Source organism: Crinia signifera, chromosome 3 (genome assembly GCF_055691185.1).
Source record: "Crinia signifera chromosome 3, ASM5569118v1, whole genome shotgun sequence".
In the NCBI taxonomy this organism is placed as follows: Eukaryota; Metazoa; Chordata; class Amphibia; order Anura; family Myobatrachidae; genus Crinia; species Crinia signifera.
The window spans coordinates 15,855,202-15,876,519 of NC_139219.1; the positions used below are offsets into that span (position 1 = coordinate 15,855,202).

The window sequence follows — 21,318 nt, forward strand, 5'->3', positions numbered from 1 at the left end:
TCCCCTCCACAGCCACTGTGATTGGAGGGCGCGTCTTCTACACATCTCCCCGGCGGCAGCAGCAGTAGCAGCCATCCCCGGCGCCTGGTATGTAATATAGGAGGGCGGGCGGCTGTTAATATAGGCGGGCGGGCGGCTGATACAGCGGGCGGGCGGCTGGTATGAAATGTAGGCAGCCGGCGGGCGGATGATACTTCTGTAGTATTGGCGGGCGGGCGGCTGTAATATAGGGCGATAATCACCCTCCCTTCCCAGGCAGTGACTGACACATCCAGGGGTTGTCATTTACCCCTGGATTCACCCCCAAACAGGTTAATGTGATTATGTCTGATTCTCATAATCAGACATAATCACATTAACCTGTTTGGGGGTGACAGCCCCCCTTCCTCCACACTGTCACTTTTTATGTCGCTGCCCGTGTGTATAATGCCCACAAGTATATGCCGCTGCCCGTGTGTATAATGCCCACATGTATATGCCGCTGCCCTTGTGTATTATGCCCACATGTATATGCCGGTGCCCTGTGTATAATGCCCACATGTATATGCCGCTGCCAGTGTGTATAATGCCCACATGTATATGCCGCTGTCAGTGTGTATAATGCCCACATGTATATGCTGGTGCCCTGTGTATAATGCCAACATGTATATTCCGCTGCCAGTGTGTATAATGCCCACATGTATATGCCGCTGCCAGTGTTTATAATGCCCACATGTATATGCCGCTGCCCTGTGTATAATGCCCACATGTATATGCCGCTGCCCTGTGTATAATGCCCACATGTATATGCCGCTGCCCTGTGTATAATGCCCACGCGTATATGCCGATAATTGATAATTTTTATATGGCCCCCGAAGGGTTTTAAAATTTTCCAAATGGCCCTCGGTAGAAAAAAGGTTCCCCACCCCTGCTCTAGGCAAACAGGCTGCTTGGGAGTTACAGAACTACACTGCCTGAAATAGCATTGAGATATCCTGACCCAAGACCTCCGCACCCAACCGGAGTAGAATTGGCACCAGAGGGGATCTTCCACTTGGATATATAATGACAGCAATTTCGCAATGAAGAGCAATCTGGTCTGTCCCAGTGTATTGAATCCCACAGAGGGCAACCACCTTCCCGGCTAAGCGTAGTTCCCCCACGCAAAGCATTCTGGATATGCAGACACATACACACATAAAACATAACCACCTCTCTCTTACTAAATCCAAATGACCTCACCTTGTTCAGCACAGTGGGCATAAAGCCATTAATGTAGCACACAAAGGGGAAAAATGCAGACAGGAGGGTCAGGATGCCGGACAGGATGATGGGGTCCTTGGTCTCGTAGCTTAGCACACTTTGGAGAAGTTCAACCCCACGTGAGACTGGCAGCTCCTGAACAAGAGGACACAGAAAAAACATGATATCCCTCCTGCACAGGACAAGCTTTAAGTGCTTAAAAGGTAAATAAAAGGGACCTATGGGACCAGAATATACATCTAAAAGGTGCGTACAAACTACGATAATAGCTAAATACATGCAAAACACATACATAATGATATTGTTAACTATGCATATTGACTAGTGTGTATGGACTATGGGCAGTATTCAACGTGAAATATTCTCCGTGCATGGCGAGAGATTTTTTCTCTCGCCCTGTTCCGGAGGGCTCGCTGCCTCTCCTGCTCCCACTATTCAATGTGGTTAAGACTCGCCGCCACTCGCGGCGAGTCTTAACCCCTGCAGCGGACGAGCGTCCGTGGCAGGGAGCCGGGGGACGGTGGCAGCCAGGGAGATTAAAGTCTCCCTGGCTGCCCCAGAACATATGTGGAGGGGAGGTGGGCTCCCCGGGACCCAGTATTCACTGCACCCGATCGTGCATATGTAATGATCGGATGCAGTGAATATATGAATTTTTAATTAAATATATATTCATGTGCTACATGAATAAAAATAACATGCCCCTTCACAGAAAAAAAATCCTGATTTTTTTACACCAAAATAAAAAAAAAAACCTTTTAGTTTAAAAGTTCACATTCCAGTTCTCCATGAAAAGATGGAGAATTGCTACGCGGAGAGACACGGCGAAAATCACTTAAAAAGACGGCGAAAATATCACATTGAATAGGGTGGTTCACTTTTGGAGAGCAAAATGCTCCTTCCAACGCGAAAACAGCATAAACTCGCCATAAAACAAGGCAAATTTTTCTCATTAAATACTGGCCTATATATTTAACAATAAACGCTCCCACAAGTCATTAACGACGTCGTATTGCATGTACAGACGAGGGAGGACATAGCTACAACAGCAAGTGTGTATGCACACCCGCCTGGTTCCATCACTAAAGACATCGCTGGGTACACGTATTGTGTAGTGTGTACCCAGCTGGACACTCACACCAGAGGTTACATGAAAGCCCAACATACGACAATCATGTCTCATGTAAGGACAACCCATGCATCATATCCTGTACTAGGTCATTCGTTCATATTCACAACAAAATGGTTTATTCCCCAGCCTGGGGGGAAAACACAGACACTTGCAGCTCTCTCACCTCTTTGGGAAGTACTCTGAGGATATTGCTGATCACACACTCACAGAAACCAGTCATGGCTTCCCACTGTATGTGTGACGGGGGCAGGAGCCGGCACAATCCCTCGCCAAGTGTAGCTAAAAATGAAACAAACAAATAGTCACCCTACTCAGTATAACAGGTAAAAACCTAAGCTACTACAGATACCAGAAATGTGTTATGCTATACAACAGACCACTGCTGATTTAGATCATCCAACAGGGGGCTGCCGTAAGGAGAACGTACAATTCTGGGGTATAGAATCCAGTGGAGCGGACAGTTGAAATTGAAGCCATTCGTCAGCCAATCGGAAGCTGGTCTGGGGGTCTATGCGACAAGCTTCCCTGATCACATCTTTCACTGACGCTTTATAAGCTACAAAGAGAAACAGAACAATGACACTAATCCAACACTGCGCATATATAAGTATTTTCACCATTATACCAAATCTAGTAATGAGATTATATATATATATATATATATATATATATATATATATATGAGAGAGAGAGAGCGCAAGAAATAAAAAGTACCAACCCCCCCACTCCAAAAAAAACAAACCATCCTTTATTCCTCCTCAACTATCCCAAGAATAAAATTTCCCCAAGTAAAATGGTTTCTCTCTCTCCAGATGAGACAGTGATATTGTTGACATTCATTGACCAATACATCAGCCATAGGGCCCCGCAAGCTGATCACTGCGTTATTGCGGATCTCTCTCCAGCTGAAAAAAAGTGAAGGACTACCCTCTCCCCATGCAATCCAAGAACGGAGAATTATCACCTCCCCATTGGGCCAGAGAACTTCCCCTTTCCCCATTGGTCCCCGGAGCAGAGAACATCCCCTTTGCCCATTGGACCCGAGAACAGAGAACTTCCCCTTTCCCCACTGGTCCCCGGAGCAGAGAACTTCCCCTTTCCCCACTGGTCCCCGGAGCAGAGAACTTCCCCTTTCCCCATTGGTCCCCGGAGCAGAGAACATCCCCTTTGCCCATTGGACCCGAGAACAGAGAACTTCCCCTTTCCCCACTGGTCCCCGGAGCAGAGAACTTCCCCTTTCCCCACTGGTCCCCGGAGCAGAGAACTTCCCCTTTCCCCACTGGTCCCCGGAGCAGAGAACTTCCCCTTTCCCCACTGGTCCCCGGAGCAGAGAACTTCCCCTTTCCCCACTGGTCCCCGGAGCAGAGAACTTCCCCTTTCCCCATTGGTCCCTGGAGAAGAGAACTTCCCCTTTCCCCACTGGTCCCGGAGCAGAGAACTTCCCCTTTCCCCATTGGTCCCTGGAGAAGAGAACTTCCCCTTTCCCCACTGGTCCCGGAGCAGAGAACATCCCCTTTGCCCATTGGACCCGAGAACAGAGAAATTCTCTCGCCCACTTAGCCTGAAAAAGGATTATAAACTCCGTTTCTTTCTGCTATATAAATAGATGGTAATACAAATAAATCATAAAATAGCCCAACATAATGCACCCTCCCCTCTACTGCATGACCAAAGACAGTGATGGCTAACCTTGACACTCCAGCTGTTGTTGAACTACACATCCCAGCATGCCCTGCTACAGTTTTACTATTTGGCCATGCTAAAACGGATGTAGGGCATGCTGGGATGTTAGTTCCACAACAGTTAGAGTGTCAAGGTTAGCCATCACTGGCCTAAGAGGCAGAAAACTCCCTCTGTCCACAAGGCCAGAGAATAACTGGTCTGAGGAGGAGGACCATCTCAGAATTCACACCAGAATTCACACCAGAAGTACAATGCACAAATATCAGCAATTTTATGGAAAGAAACAGACTTTACTCACAGTTGAAAAAGTTATTGAAATCCTCGTCGCTGTCAAAGTCGAAGCGAGAATATTCGCAGCTCGGACTATCATTTCTGGAAGGGAAGCCCACCTGATCAAACAAAACAATTACTGGATAAATCAAACTAAGCGCAGAGGTGGCAAAATAAAATTAAATAATTAAATGTTTGTGGACAGAAACCTAGAAAAGAGACAAATAAACTCACCTTGGCAATGTTAGCCATAGAAACTCTCATAAACTCCGGGACTATGGCCTTCAGAGCAGGGTCCTTCGACAACACCTCATGTTTGAAGAGAGACCCCCACGTCAGTATGGTAGAAGATCTGAGAAACTGAATGAGTAACGATATGAGACGAGGGTGGCCGAGTGTGCCTGGAAATCACCCACCAAGAGGCCGCCGGTCACTCACCTGACTCGGGTGCACTGTAAAGTTCAGCAGCACGTGTAAGTATTTGCCGAAGGTCACGGGGATGTCCACTTTCACGTCCGGAGACTGAAGGCAAATAAATTAGGGAATAATTTCATTCAAATTTCTATTAAATACTTTTATATGCTAAACCGCTGTATACCAATGGATAAAAGTCTAGGAGTCAGAAGCATAAGCTCCATCTGAAGGTTTGTAGGGCGACTGATAAATCTTCCTAAACTGTCCTTGAAACAAAGGATTTTCCTAAAGGCCCCCCCGTCCCCATACACTAATCCTCACGGTGGCAGGGTACGTTATATCGGTTGTGAAAGGAGCGCATGCCAACCTGACCTCGCATAAGGCAGTAAATCAGGCGTCCGCTTGCAACTACAGCCAATTTGTGCGCAACTCGAACTTTGCCCCACTGGTGCCGAGGCGTGCTTCGCCATACCCCTCGTCACCACACACAAACACACAGAGGTTACTTAGGTGGGACACAGGAAAAAGACACCAGATGAAGGAGTCCTAACACTACATACATTCCGTGTGTGTGTCATTTCCAGCCTCCACTCAGCTGGCTAGGGAGGTAACAGGTGCATGTAGGACTGCACAGGAGTGAGTTAGGAGACCTTGGCTGGAAATCAGGCTGGGGAAATGCAATGTGATCCTTACCAGAGTCAGAGCGCACAACTGGCTGCTAATCGCGCACAGGACCTGACACAGCCTCTTCAGAAACACGTAGCGCTTCTCCTGTAGCCCCTCTCCATGCGCCTTCCTGGGGAAGTACAGAACAGGTCAAGGCTTAGTGAATCAATCAGTAGAATCAACGCCTGTTTTGAGATATAGATCCGTACTCACTGTGCAGCAGTCATGATGTAGTGCATGGGATTGTCTCCGAACAAGATGAGGAGCGGAGTCCGGTGATCGAGCCTTCCCTGCGCACACAATAAGCCAAAGGTTAAATTCTCCAGACACTCTTAATCGCACAAGATACTGAGATGTTCCTGCTGAAAACTACCAAATACAACTACTCCTAGTACCAGATACTGGTGCCAGCATGTTACGTATATGCTGTACACTTCCCGTGACTATTACCCATACTGCACGCCTCCTCCGAGGACTCACCTTCCTGCTGACAGCAATGAGCAGAGCCTCCGCGGCCTCCACTTGCAGCTCTTCCTCACTCAGCAGCAGACACAGCATCTGCAGCAACTTGCAGTCCTGGGCAGTGATGTGACTGATATGCACCCAGTCAATGTAGCCAGCCAAAGTGTTCAGGGCCGCCAATGCCACTCGGCACATCTCCTGGCACTGGCAAGAGTAAGGAACAAGTGAGAGGCCAGCGGGGAGGAGATTGGTGGGACAGAGTGGGGAGAAGTTAGAATGGAGGAGAGACTGCAGGGACAGAGGAGCGGGAGGCAGTTGGGAATCAGAAGAGCAGAATTATCAGCAGGACAGGGGTTGGGGGGTGTTGTCTTAGGGTGGAGAGAACAGTCTGTGGGTTACAACTATAGCACAACATTCCGGTACAGTTTGAAAATCAGCAAATGTTCATAAGGATAGAGGAGAACTAAAAGGTGCCCCCATACACAGCCAATTGAGCCGATTCCAATTCGTCTGAGTCGTCCCAAGTTTGATGTCCCCTCAGGTCCGATGCATGGTCCTGGGTGCATCGGACCACCTGACCTGGGACCTCCCTCCCCGTGTGGCGGGCAGCGGCGTCTGTCCGAGCAGCATTTTGGTGGGCAGAGGGGTGGGATGCGGCTGCTGAATATTTTGAAATGACTGACCGGATGTCAAATTCTCTCAACCAATCAAATGGGAGGCCAATGATTGGCTAAGAGAATTCTTTCAGCCAATCATTGTCCAGCAAGTCATTAAAAAAATATTCAGCAGCCAAATCCCGCACCACAAAATGCGGCTACAAGCTCCCAACCGCCCCTGCTGCTGCTCTGACGGACCCCGCCGCTACAAGCTGAATGCCGCCACCCCCTCAGGTGCCCCCCACCAAGCAATCATGCCTCATACAGTGTGTCCTGGATCTGGACCAATGCATGACGACAACAGAAGAAAGGTTAATAAAAGATATAAGATATAAGTCATTTATCTTCTCTTTACAAATGGTAGATTAAAAGGTGTCAGGGGTCGTTAGTCATAACAATCAGACTAATTAGTCGCTCACCTTCTCTTTCTGTGCGGGATCACTCTTCTACAAGAAACACAAACACAGAACATACGTCATATACAAAGCAGAGCATCATGGGATATATTGTGAAGGCAAGGAGATCTGAAGAACCTTTATTCCATTTACTAACAGACAGCATCATCTACCTGACAGTGGGGTGTATGAACAGGGCATCTAAGCTGGGTTTCCGTCCTATGAAACAACCAGTACAGAAATAGCACACAACCGATCTCTTACCAGCTGCTGGTACTGATGAACGCAGTCCCCCAGGATGTTAAGCATGAAGGTGAATAGCTTGTCCATGTTCTTGGTCATGGTGGTTTGTATATCCTTCCGCCTCATGGTGGGGAGACTTCGGAAAATGACCACGTCCTCTGCCAGCCGCAGCAGAATGAGCATTACCAGCTCGGTCTGTACCGCCTATACACCAGAGACACATAACACGCGTGATTAGGAGGCTCCGCGTCTCAGGCGTTGACATAAGAGGCTACACAGAAAGGTTATGGCTAAGAAACGGTAAAACAAAACAGACGCTACAAAAAGCCATCTCTGCTAAATAAAACAATTCAACCTAGTGGTATACAGGCTAGGCGCGGACTGACAGGCACCCAGCTGTTTTCCAAACCGCCCCCAAGAAAAGATTTCATTATAGAAAGGTTCATTGGGGGGAGACTGTTCTGTATGGGGTAGCGATGGTTGGCATGTAAATGTGTACAACATAATGCTTCTCCACAGGGCGTACCAGACTACAAGCCTAAAGATAATGGCTTCTTCAACCACTAAACAACCCTGTAAGATGGGTCGAAGAAAGATACTAGTGACAAAAGGGTACTTGTTTCCTAGCACGGCCACAATCGCATCCATCGTGTACCTTAAAGTTAAGGTACACGATGGACCCGATTTCCTTTGAAATCAGGTCCATTTTGCCGGCAAAAGCAAAATCGGGGGCATCGCGTCGGTCGCGTGCATTAACATGTCCCCCGACGCGACGGATGGCACAAGATGAGATGGACTTGATTAAGTCCATTTTACATAGGAAACAATGTGAAATGGGCCAATATGACCCATTTCACATTGTATATGGCCCCGTCATGGTGTAAAAGTAACGCAACCCCATTGTGAGCGTCACCCCACGATTGATGCCAACCCGAAGCGTGGCGAGCACAGCGAGCCAGCGTGGGGCGGCGGTGCGCGTCCTCCGACCTTTTCATACCCCTACTATCCACGTCGGCGTGGAGTTGAGAATATAAAGTGTGGCAAGCGCAGCGAGCCACCGAGCCCGAAGCGTGGCGAGCGCAGCGAGGGGACGCGTATACCTGTGAAGTTATACGCGTCCCCTCGCCACGCTTCGGGCTCGCCACACTTTATATTCTCAACTCCACACCGACATGGATAGTAGGGGTATGAAAAGGTCGGAGGACGCGCACCGCCACCCCTCGCGGGCTCGCCACGCTTCAGGTTGGCGTCAATCGTGGGGTGACGTTGAGGGGGTAAAATTGGGGGCCTGGGGAATACTTTACATTGAATCCAATGTAAAATAGGGTCCCAGGGGCCCTATTCACATTTGATTCAATGTAAAAATCGCGTCGATCGCATCGCATGCGATTTGGTCGCATGCGATGCGACCGACACGATCACCCCGATACAAATCGGAGTGGCCGTGCTAGGAAACAAGTACCGACAAAAGTATATAGACATAATTAGGGGCCGAATTGCCCAATCTGTGCCATCCCTAAAAGTGGCACAGATTGGGCAATGCAATAGGAATAAGTAGTGTCCCTCAACCAAACATGGAACCACTTGACCCATCTAGTCTGCCCCCAAACACACATACATGTACACAAAGGTTAATTTGCTTATTGAGACCCGATTAACCTACCAGTAGATTTTTGGGGACTCAGTTAGGGACATGGTGGGCATTGAACCCGTGACCTCAGCGCTGGGAGGCAGTAACGCTAACCATTACACCATCTGAACTGGCCAACATGCAAAGGCGGCGATACCCATCTATTAATACCCTCACTATAATGATGAAAAGGTTCTAAATCTGACGTAATGCTTGTTTCAAGCCTAAATTGTCCAATTGGTGAAAAGGAACGCTTGGTCTTCCTTTGAATGAATAGAGTGAAGTATCTCAGATACTTTGCAGTCCTGCCTGTTTAGTTATTAGCACACAGCCTGCATTAGATCACACACACACACACACACACACACACAGTGAGGTCATATAGCACCCAGAACTAACCCAGAGAAGGGACTTTGGCTTCTGAGACTTGAGCAGTAAATGCAATCCTCTCTAAAGAGATAGAAACCTTGTAGAGCAGGGCTGGCCAAAGCGGTCCTCGAGATCTACCAACAGTGCACTTTTCCAGACCACCTAACTGGTGCACAGGTGCAGTCATTACTGTCTGCACATTTCCCAGACCACCTAGCGGTGCACAGCTGTAGTCATTACTAACTGTCACATTACCCAGATCACCTAGCTGGTGCACAGGTGTAGTCATTACTAACTGTCACATTACCCAGACCACCTAGCGGTGCACAGCTGTAGTCATTACTAACTGTCACATTTCCCAGACCCCCCAGCTGGTGCACAGCTGTAGTCATTACTAACTGTCACATTACCCAGACCACTTAGCTGGTGCACAGGTGAAGTCATTAGTAACTGTCACATTTCCCAGACCACTTAGCTGGTGCACAGGTGCAGTCATTACTAACGACCACATTTTCAAACGTGTTGCATTCATTCCTAACCGATCCCTCTCAGCCTAAAAAAAGGCAGGGGATTCAGGTGTTGTATGCCTGTCCCGGCGCCCGCTGTACTCAAATGTTCCTGCAGAAGGGCATGCACACATCTTTCAGCTCGCTTTCCCCAGGGTATCGAGCAAAAAGACGAGAAATGTCACCCGTTTAGCTGGGTCTGAGCACTTTGCGCGCCTAAACCCAACCTTAATGGGTGCGATAGCTGTGATAAAGATAATTATTTGAATATCGCCCTGTGATCCCCCGTCACGGAGATCAGGTGCAATTAAACATTTCAATTCCCCTGACGGTCACAAAAGACACCAGCATGTGAAGGGTGCTTCATACCCCATTCTTGGTGAGAGTTTCCAGCTCAGTTAACATATCCGGCCATTGCTGAGGCCATTCTCGTTTTATCATCTCCACCACGATTCTGGCAAGGACGTCCTTAATGTGCCCCTCTTCTTGCAGGATAGGATGAATTCCCTGAGGTGAGGAGAAGAAAAATAATTTATAAAAATAAAATAAAAAAAAAAACCACACACACACACACACACACACACACACACACACAGAACAGAGACAGAAAAAATGACATTCCAATAGATGTCAAGAGGTCACCGCGTAACCCGGCATACCCCACAGGAGAGAAAGAGAGGACTCTGTGCAGCCCGGTATAACACATAAGTGGCCAGATGCACTAAGCTTCACAAGTGATAAAATGGAGAGTGATAAAACAACCAACCAATCAGCTCCTGTCTGACATTTCTCAAACACAGTCTGTGACATGGCAGGTAGGAGCTGATTGGCTGGCTGTTTATCCCTCTCTATTTTATCACTTTTTGAAGCTTAGTGCATTTGGCCCAAAATAAGGCATGTAATCCTAAAAACAATATATAACCCTGCCCGGCTATAATCTGTCATCACACTATACAGTTACCCCATTTATATAGATGTCATCACACTATACAGTTACCCCATTTATATAGGAACAGTTTACATATCAAACTCCTGACAACTTACACTGGCAATGAGACCCATGACGCTGTCCTTCAGACACACCTTCTCCGCACCCTTCATATTATTCCAGCGAAACCTGCACAGAGTATATAGCGGGGAGCAATAGGTTATCTATCAATATGTGACATTCTCCTCCACATACGAATAACAGAGTCAGCAATAAAACATTCCTTGTATCCTGGAATAATCTCACCCTGGCAGTTAGGGAGATGAATTGTCTAGGCACCAGCCAGGGGCGCGTGCAAACGTACAACACGAGTCTAGGCACCAGCCAGGGGCGCGTGCAAACGTACAACACGAGTCTAGGCGTGCGTGCAAACGTACAACACGAGTCTAGGCACCAGCCAGGCGTGCGTGCAAACGTACAACACGAGTCTAGGCGTGCGTGCAAACGTACAACACAAGTCTAGGCGTGCGTGCAAACGTACAACACGAGTCTAGGCGTGCGTGCAAACGTACAACACGAGTCTAGGCACCAGCCAGGGGCGCGTGCAAACGTACAACACGAGTCTAGGCGTGCGTGCAAACGTACAACACGAGTCTAGGCACCAGCCAGGCGTGCGTGCAAACGTACAACGCGAGTCTAGGCACCAGCCAGGCGTGCGTGCAAACGTACAACGCGAGTCTAGGCGTGCGTGCAAACGTACAACGCGAGTCTAGGCGTGCTTGCAAACGTACAACGCGAGTCTAGGCGTGCGTGCAAACGTACAACACGAGTCTAGGCGTGCGTGCAAACGTACAACACGAGTCTAGGCACCAGTCAGGGGCGCGTGCAAACGTACAACACGAGTCTAGGCGTGCGTGCAAACATACAACACGAGTCTAGGCGTGCGTGCAAACGTACAACACGAGTCTAGGCACCAGCCAGGGGTGCGTGCAAACATATAACACGAGTCTAGGCACCAGCCAGGGGTGCGTGCAAATAGACAACACGAGTCTAGGCACCAGCCAGGGGTGCGTGCAAATAGACAACACGAGTCTAGGCACCAGCCAGGTACGTGTAAATGCAGTATGTGTATCTACTCATAACTGCACAAATGTACACGTATCGATTTACATGTGAGCCATAAGCGCAAATGTGTGACCTGCACAAGGTGCATTTCTGTAAAATGTAGGACATGCATTTACTTATACGTCTAACAAATTTATTTACATGTGTGCCTTATATTTAGCATATAAACACATTGAGATTCTGGCGATCAAGTTTGACTATATAGGTCAAAATCAAATAGAAATTTAGTCTGAGCCGCAGAGAGTTCAGTCACAATCGATGCGGATGCATCACTGGTTTTCTGCGATCCTCGATGTTTAACCTGGCAGCAGCGTGCAGCATTGAATACGGGCCTAAAGGTGCCCATACACGTTACAATTATTGTATAAAATATCGCATCTCGGTTTTGCGATGAGATCTAGTACAAAAGTATGTGCAGCACAATCAGATAGTCAAGATCGGATTGAACTGGAAATGCACCGTGTGTCCACACTTATGCGCTGTGTGTACATTTGTGCCATTAGATCTGTCCAGAAATATATTGCCTTTCACAGATAACACGCAATTTCCTGAGTGAAAACGGTTGCAGGCAACTTGAGTAATCAGCCGTCCACGAAAGATGTGAAGAGAGTGGAAACCACAGACTACAACACTACAAAGTGCTGTACATCCTGACACAGCCCTGCAAAGCTAAACCACTCATGTGCAGCACAATGTGACGCTCCAGGTGTGCGATTATCCTCGAGAGCAGACCCTCTAACAACAGTCCTTCATAGAGGAAACCCCAGAAGTTCACAGCTGGAACCAAGTGTGTCTGACCCCTCAGTGTCTCAGCAGCTGCATGACAGGAGCTTATGCAAATCTGTCTAACGGCCTACCCAGATCAGCCTTGTGCACCACAAACAGGACAGATCCGCCCCCCCCCCCCAACAAACCACGGATGTGTCTGTCCCCACTGAAGCCATGCCACAGACGTATCTGCTCACCAGTCACACAGAGTAGACACAACAAAGAGGACCCTAACCCGATCTCAGGACGCCCTTCTCTTACTTGACAACATGCTCCAGAACCTGTAATCCAAAATGTCTTATGACTGGAGGCTGTGTCTTCTCTGCCAGCTGCAATCCGCAGGGTACACAGACAGGGCACTCCTCCTTGAAGTTCTCACAGAACTGCAGAAAAAGTAGATTATATTAAGACCTCTGACAACGGACATGGTTTGAAGAAAAAAAAAATGCTGTCAATTATCCTCTGTGCCTGCTAATCCTGTGTTATACAGCCCCATGAGCCTACTGTGCCACACGAATATATCCCCAAGTCCCAGCTGCACCCCAAACTGCCCCATGTCCCTGTTGCAGTCCCACTTCCAATCTCTTCCCAAATAAAAGTCACGAGTCCCTGCTGTACCCCAAATCTGCAGCCCCACATCCCTGCTGTACAAATACCAGCTGTACCCCAAAATACGGTTGACGTCACACCCCCCCCCCCCCCCTCACACCCAAATCCGCCTCAGTAACATAGAATTTGGCTGCATTAGGAACCATTTGGCCAATCTAGCCTGCCCTTTTAGGGTGTGTTTATTAGGGTTATGGGTTAAGGAAGTGGTTCCCAAACTGTGTGCCTAGGCACCTAGGGGTGCTTTGGAACACTTGCAGGGGTGCCTTGGGTTGGTGGTTTAGGCCCAAAACAAATTATGGCACTTCCTCATTTGTGGCCACCATTATGCCAGTTACGTTAGCCGCTAAGTAAGGATTTTAGGCTAGGGAACCTGTGTCCACACCTCTGTGTATTACCTTTAGTAAAGTTGTGGCGTGCGAAGCAGAGCGAGCCACCGAGCCCGTGAGGGGAGGGATGATGATGCTACATAAATTCTGCAGCGTAAGTGGTGGTCGCAAAGATGAGGAAGTACACAAATTATTTTTGCTCAAAATGAAAAGGTAAAACTTGTGCTGGTGGCTGCCAACCATAAATTATAGCATTCATTCTAGCACCCGCTATATGTGAAAACCTTTGCAGTTCCTCTTCCCTGCCTGGGGTGTCACTGTCGCTTCAGTGTTTCTAACACAAGTCTGGTTTGCATATCAGTGCTGATATACAGACCACACTGTGCTAGAAGCACTACAGCAGACAGCAACAACCCAGGCAGGGAAGAGGAACTGCATGGGTTTTCAAAGTTGGCGGGTGCTAGAATGAACACTAAATTATACAGAAAATTAGAACCAAAACTATGTCCACCACCACACGACCACTGAACATAAGGCTGACAGTTAAGCATACTTTATTTAAAATTTAATATATTTTTACTTAATATCAATAAGAAGCATTTGGATTTGGGGAGCCTTGAAATAATGCTATTACTCTAGGATGCCATGATTCAAGAAAGTTTGTGAACATCTGGGTTAAGGGTTCAGCATGCTGGTCTGACCTCCGACTCAAGTCCGATGTGCACGGGACCCTGCAGTGGTCCTGAGGGGACATCACACTGACCACGATTGGGGACGATTTCTCTGGCCGTTCCGCCAGGCCCAAATCATGTTATTGTACGTGGGGCCTTAAGGGATGGGTGTTAAGATTGTAGAATTGTGACTGGTACTAGTGTTAAGATTACTATTGCGAATACAATGCTGCAGCTCATGTCACCCCTGTACCGAGGCCCCATATCCCATCTGTACCCCAGTTTTGCAGCCAAAAGTCTCCCCTATACCGGTGCTCAGACCCCATGTCCCCCCTGTATCCCAGTGCTGCAGACATATGTCCCACCTGTACCCCAATGCAGCAGACCCAAATACCCATCTTTTCCTCATGGCTGCAGCCACATGTCCCCCATTATTGCAATGCCATGGCCTCCCTGTACCCCAATGCTGCTTCCCCATGGCCTCGCTGTACCCCAGTGATGTCGCCTTTCACTCCCTATCATCAGCAACCTCAGCCCTCACCTTTAGCGCCTCCAACCTGAGCTCCTGGGAGGAACCCGGCTCCATAATGACAGTCACAGCCTGCACCAGCTGCTTGCATAGACCCTGCACTTGCTCCGCCATCCTCCCGGAGTATTTCGTCAGGAAAGAGACCGGGACCACAATGAGGAGAGCCGCACCAGCCGCGCATGTGCACCGTCCCCGGCCAGCATGGGAGACACCGAGCATGCGCACTGGGCGCAAAGTAGCCACGACACATGCGCACTGACATCATGCGACCGCGGCTCTCTGCGCATGCGCCGCCCCATACACTGACGTCGCTGCCCTGTCAGCGGCAGCGCTCCGGCGGGAAACTGTGGCTGGCTGCGAAAGGATCCTACCGCCACACACACCACAGAGACACAGGGTGAGTGACGGTCACGTCATGCTAAGAGACTGCGACGTCTACACCAGGAGACAGTGAGAGTGCAGTCACCTATATGCGTGTATATATAATATATATATATTATATATATATCTGCCAACATGGCCCATTCCAAGATGGGCACATTGATATTGGACTTCCCTTTTAATCTATGGTTGCCGTTACCTAGTGTTCATTCTAGCACCCGCTATCTTTGAAAACCCATGCAGTTCCTCTTCCCTGCCCGGGGTGTCGCTCTCTGCTATGGTGTTTCTAGCACAGGTCTGGTTTGCAGATCAGTGCTGATATACAGACCACACTGTGCTAGAAGCGCTACAGCAGACAGCGACACCCCAGGCAGGGAAGAGGAACTGCATGGGTTTTCAAATATGGTGAGTGCTAGAATGAACACTAATTACCAGATCTAAACAGGTTAATTGGTAAGAAAGGTGTCTCGACACAGGTGATGCTAATCATAGATTAAGAAGGAAGTGCAGGGCTAAAAAAGGATCTCAGGGGTAGATTTATTATAGCGGCGCTAAAAGGCGAAGCAGGAGGAGACAGCGCTAACTCCCCCCTCCAGCGATGTCCCCTCCAGCTGACAGCACGTCAGTTAACACTGCCGGCCGGCTGGACTGCGCATGTGCGGGATCTTGCTACTCACCCGAGATCCCCAGCGCAGCTCAGACCCAGCAGCAGGGACAGCGCTGTCCCTGCTGTGGGCATACGGCATTGCGGCCTGCAGCTGTCGAAGTCGATAGCTGCAGGCGGCGGAACGGTCAGCGATGCTGACCGTTCATAAATTAGGCAGGAGGCAGGGGCGCAGCACGAAATATCGTAGCTGCGCTATGCCTCCTGCCCCACAGCGCCGCACGATAGACACCCGCTCAGCGGGTGTCATAGATCAGGGGAAGCGCTATCCCCTGCCATAAGGCACGGGGATAGCGCATATTCCCCTGATCGTCAGATAATGAATCTGCCCCTCAGTTCTTTACTCCTCTCGCCTTTTCCAGAGCGTATAAGTTAAGCGATTTGCATGCTAAATGGGTGATTGCGCACCTCCCAACTGTCGCGCTTTCCACAGGAACGTCCTGTTTTTTGGGGACATTCTTGCTTCCCGCCCAGGGCCAGCAGTGTCCAGCGGGGGAGGGGCAGTTGGGATTCTCCACTGCCACCCGCTAGGCTGCAGTGAATAGACGCAGAGGGGCAGCAGCAACATCACATGTGAAGTAGAATTCACATCTTAGTAAATTTCCCCCAGAGAGTGTGGTTACACCTAACGATGTGAGAGACAGAGAGAGCAGTCACACCTATGATGGTGGGAGAATTCTGGATAGACAGGTAGCTATGCCCCTTTACACATGGGTCTTTTGAAAATGTCCCTTCCACCCTGATTACACAGTGCAGTAAGCAGCACTTTGCCATCGATGGCAAAAGTGCAACAGGACATCGATAGTGTATAACCATTCAATGTATGATATTGATGTTTTTGCATATCGATGGTCATCCATTTTCTCTGAGTGGCCTGCGGGCCAATCAAAATGTGGGGGTGGGGCTTTGTGGGGGCACAGCTATCCGGCACTGTAGGGAAAAAGCAAAAATGAAACTATTCGTTTAAGCTTTACATCGATGGTGGTTCTCCCCCATCGATGGCAAAACTTCGACATCGGCCATAAACCATCAATGACTTCTAATCATCGATGGTCGATGGCCATCCCTAAGCAGCACTGTCATATACAGACTGATCAGATTTACTTAAGGCAAAACAAGAGTTAAGGTGCGTACACACGGGGCAATATGTCGCTGGCAATATATTGCTCAGCAATCATATTGCTCAGTGTCCTGTTTTCATCTGCGACCAGACATGGTCGCAGATGAAAATGTCACACTGCCGGGAGAAGAGGCAGGGAAGTCGTTGGTCGGAGGAGCATGCTCCTCTGACCAGCAACCATTCAGGGGCTGAAAACGGGAGAGCGCACCCGGCGATTTATCACTGGTGCACACTCCAATCACTGGCCATATGGTCGCTCACCAGGAGACTCTGTGCTGACTATGGCCGCCGGTCTCTGTGGGAGCAGGGAAAGGGAAAGCAGCTTAAGGGCGGTAAACCTGCGGGAGCTTGGCGCCCAAAGCTACGGTAGGAACTGCAGGCTGGCCCCGCCTCCCCTAACCTGGACCTCCCCCACCAGTGCTAGTAAGCCCTATGTAAAAATGGGTGAATACACCCATCCTGCGCTAAATGCTCCGGTGATCTAGGGGAGTCCCTGCCGCTAGCAGCAGTGTCCACGCCAGCCGATGCGGGCCGGCTTTTCAATTTGGACGGCTGGAATTATAAACGCACGGATACAGTAAAACGTGTGTGTTCACTAGAAACAACAGCTTGGACAGATCAATCTTCAGATGAGAGATTGGATGGATACGTTTTGTTTTGTGTATCAAGATTTAGTGTTCTGTGGTATAAACATACCTTTCTTCAAGATACATCTCTGGATGGAGTGTTCTGCAGTACCGTGCATTGAGTGGCCCTCCACATTGGCCTGCTGTAGTCTGACATCATGCCATTGGTATTTACATCTTCCTTAAGCAAAACCCTTGTAAGTAATCGGAGACAGGGCAGTAGAGAGTGTGGCAGGGCCCAGGTAGTTTTCAGGGGGCATGGCCTAATAGTGGGAGGTGTGGCCATGCACCTTTAGAATAAAATACAGACACAATTGCTGTTTAAGCACCTCCCTAGTTACACAGCAGCATGTGTTGGATTGAGAAGAGCTTCTGCTGCCAGGTAACAAGGACCTCACTGGGTCCCTCCATCAGACTTGGGCTCGGGTAATTAGTATCCCCCCTCCCCCCCAGTGCCACTGATCAGAGGAGTGGAATGGACCACGAGAGTTTTTTCTTTATTACCAGTGTGTGAATTTGTCCAGCTGCATGTGGAGTGATAATACACTACAGTCCCTACACTTTGCTCACCAGTCTGCTCTGTTATGTCTAGTGATAGGACAACATGATGGACTCCTCTCCGGGCCGTGTGGTAGCCCTGGTGGATATGGATTGCTTTTATGTGCAAGTGGAGCAGAGACTGAAACCAGAACTGAAGAACAAGCCAGTGGTTGTGGTGCAGTACAAAACCTGGAAAGGAGGCGGGTAAGAGGGACTCTGGAGCGTTGTATGTGTGCATTCATATACAGGATGTAAATGTGCTTTACCTGGGGTGATACAGCAATGAACTGATGTGTCCAGCTCATGTTCTGTCTGTAGAGTTATGTGTCACACTTTTGTATCAATAGTAGGGTACCCTATGGCTATTTTGGTGTCATGGACCTGTGACTATATCCACCATCCAGGCTGAAATCCATTAACTCTATTCAAGTTTTATTAATAGAAAAAAATCCATCATGTTAACAAATGAGCCTTACAATAGTATAATAATGCCTTCGTTACTGATCAGCACCCTGCACCTAGAGTGAATATTAGTGACCACTCCGGTGTTCCTGCTTTACACCAATGTTTCAGTGGCTCCTCCCCTTTGTGTGGTTCACTGTCACTCTACCGTGTTTCCCCGATAATTAGACCTACCCCGATAATAAGCCCTACCCCAGATTTTGGACGCTGGTCCAAAATAAGCCCTCCCCCGAAATTAAGCCCTATCAATTTCCCCATGTAATTTTATGTATTTGATAAGTGTAGCCCCCGCTCAGCCCCCGCTGCCCTCCGCTCACCTCCTCTCACTCACGCCCGCTCACCTGCAACACCGCAGCTCCCGTTCCCAGGGATGCATTGCGGTAGGCGCGGCGTGACGTCACGCCGCGCACGCCGCGCACATCACGCGGCTGCTGCTCACCACACAGCGCCGGCACAATACCGTTACAGTACGGTAATAATCCATTTAGAGAGATCCCCTTACACAAACAGGTGGGGGCATGTACCGTACGTTACATTATGGATGACTGGGATGGCATTTTTTTAAAGGCGCAGTGGGGCATGTAACATGTAAAATAAGCCCTCCCCCGAAAATAAGACCTATGGTCTTTTTTGAGAGAAAAAAAATAAGACAGTGTCTTATTATCGGGGAAACACGGTATCAGCAAGGCTTGCATAGAACCCATTGAAGGAAGACGTGAAAATCCTCACAGTCCTTGTGTAGCCCCCTGCTTCTCCAGTCAGACCAGCAGGGTGTGGATCATTAGGTCACCAGCAAGTTGGTTGGCAGTCATTACGTCAACACCATTAGGTCGACATGAGTCTAGGTGGACATGCAGGAAGGTCAACATGGGTTGTCGTCAGGGTCATTAAGTCGTAGTCGGTTAGGTCGGCAGTCAAAAGGTCGACATGGGGTTGTAAACAAAATTTGTCCCGAATGTCAACACAGTCAACATGGACACTGAAACGTAGCACCGCGTCCGCTCGCCATGCTTCGGGCACACTATTTTTCTCTACCATCCAATGGGATACTGGGTTGTATACTATGGGGATAGAGATCCTCCGCACGAGAGACAGGCACATTAAAGCTTTCAGTGTGGGTGCACTGGCTCCTCCCCTCTATCTCCCTCCACTAGTCAGTTTAGAAAAATGTGCCTCAGGAGAGGCAGTGCTTTCTGGATGCTCCAGAGTTTTTCTTCAAATTTTATTTAGTTTATTATTTTGGGGCGCTGCTTTGACCAGGCAGCTGTCCTACTTCGAGGGTGTCAGGGGTAGGGTCAGTCCCCGACCTCTTAAGGTGCAGAGCTGACCCTGCTGCAGGATAATCTGTCCTGAGTGGGGCCTGTCACCGCACAGCATTGCGCTGTAGCGAGCAGGTCCCCCAGCTGCCGCACACCCCCTGACTGTTCTGAAGACGTCTGTGGTGAGTACAGGTTGGGGGTCCCACAAGGGGACACCCCAAACCGTTCCGTGCGGCAAGATGGCAGGTTCCCCCCTCTCCCCTCCCCTCATCACATTGGCATAGGGTGATGCCGCTGGACCACCAGGGATGCCCAGGGCGTTTTAAGTGAAAAGCGCTTCTTATGCCAGTTTAAATATACTGGAAGCGCCAGCTCTGTGTAAAGGGGGCGGGGCTTCGCTCAGAGCGGGACCAGGCTCTGCTGGGCGCGCCCTGTCTCTGCTTCCTGCTTCTTCACGCATCCAGAGGTCGCCATTACAGCTCCTCAGCGGCGTGGTGGATTTGATCCTTTGCAGCAGCGGCAGAGACAGCAAGTTATAACAGCGCAGCAGCGTTGCTTAGCTGTGTTATATTACACTGTGTATGACATATCACTGTGTGTTTTGTGCGTTACCAGCTCACTCAAATCCGTGAGTTAAGGTTTAGGGTGTACTGGTCTCCTCATATTGCTCTGAGTCTACCCCACTGGCTAGTTGACCACTTGTACACACACTATAGTCTCTAATACAGAGGTGTATTACACTTATACTGTGTAGAGTTACAGTACATCAAGTGTGGGTGTTGTGTGTGCGTGTGTGCGCTGCTGGGGGTGTCCTGTTGCTTCATCATGGTGAAAAAGTTAACATGCATGGTGTGCAGCACAAAGTTTATTCCAGCTTCACAGTCACAGGTTATCTGTGAGCCGTGTATGCTGCCACAGCCCAGTGGTGTAACCACTCAGGTCAGTGGGGTGCCACCACAACTTGTGGATGGGTCACAGGCTGATAGTCAAGAGCCTGCCTGGGCCAGCAGCATAAAAACAACTCTGTTGCTTCCCAGCTCTCTGCAAATACACAGCAGACGCAGAGGGTGCAAAGGGAATTAGCCATGTTGTCTGCCAGGGTTGATATTCTCACCCCTCCCCCTGCTCAGCCTCCAAAGCGGCCTGCTACTGCAATGGCCCCTGACTCTGATGATGATGATGACATCCTTGAAGTGGGAGATGGGGCAAATGAACAGGATACTGTTCAGGAGCAGCCTTTAGTCTTTAATTAAGGCCATTAGGGAAGTGTTAGAGCTTCCTATGGAGGAACCCTCTGAGGGAGATTCCTTTTTCATGACCCAGAGAAAACAGCCGGTGTATTTATCAGAACAGGCTAAATTAGAGAGTGCTTTTAAAGGTGCTTGGCAGAACCCTGAAAAGAGGTTCCAGCTTTCAAAGAGGTTCACAAATGCGTATCCCTTTGATCCTGTTGGTAGGAAGAAGTGGGAGGAACCGCCAGTAGTGGATTCCTCTGTTTCCCGCCTTTCAAAGAAGGTGCTGTTACCAGTCCCTGGGGTGTCCACACTCAAGGATGGTGCAGATAGGAGACTTAAAGCAACGCTTAAGTCCATGTTCACGGCCAGTGGGGCTTCACAACGCCCGGTATTGGCCAGTTGCTGGA

At 49.1% G+C, this 21,318-nt stretch overlaps 2 protein-coding genes across 2 annotated transcripts in view; one reads left to right on the top strand and one right to left on the bottom strand.

Moving 5' to 3' along the window:
• The window catches only part of XPO5 (exportin 5), a 41,041-nt gene extending 26,179 nt beyond the window's left edge, over positions 1-14,862 (bottom strand). Inside the window, exons 1-15 of the mRNA XM_083175368.1 lie at positions 14,637-14,862; positions 12,751-12,872; positions 10,713-10,785; positions 10,038-10,175; positions 7,185-7,367; positions 6,945-6,971; positions 5,888-6,073; positions 5,621-5,697; positions 5,435-5,537; positions 4,766-4,849; positions 4,562-4,687; positions 4,356-4,446; positions 2,802-2,930; positions 2,538-2,653; positions 1,222-1,377 (exon numbers count right to left, since the gene is read on the bottom strand). Coding sequence (XP_083031494.1) covers positions 1,222-1,377; positions 2,538-2,653; positions 2,802-2,930; positions 4,356-4,446; positions 4,562-4,687; positions 4,766-4,849; positions 5,435-5,537; positions 5,621-5,697; positions 5,888-6,073; positions 6,945-6,971; positions 7,185-7,367; positions 10,038-10,175; positions 10,713-10,785; positions 12,751-12,872; positions 14,637-14,843 — 1,818 coding nt within the window. The 5' untranslated portion in view covers positions 14,844-14,862. The remainder of the gene's footprint in view (positions 1-1,221; positions 1,378-2,537; positions 2,654-2,801; positions 2,931-4,355; positions 4,447-4,561; positions 4,688-4,765; positions 4,850-5,434; positions 5,538-5,620; positions 5,698-5,887; positions 6,074-6,944; positions 6,972-7,184; positions 7,368-10,037; positions 10,176-10,712; positions 10,786-12,750; positions 12,873-14,636) is intronic.
• Positions 14,863-14,907: 45 nt separating this feature from the next.
• Positions 14,908-21,318, top strand: part of POLH (DNA polymerase eta) — a 28,983-nt gene continuing 22,572 nt past the window's right edge. The window contains exons 1-2 of the mRNA XM_083175370.1: positions 14,908-15,021; positions 18,008-18,159. Of these exons, the coding sequence (XP_083031496.1) occupies positions 18,020-18,159 (140 nt within the window). The 5' untranslated portion in view covers positions 14,908-15,021; positions 18,008-18,019. The remainder of the gene's footprint in view (positions 15,022-18,007; positions 18,160-21,318) is intronic.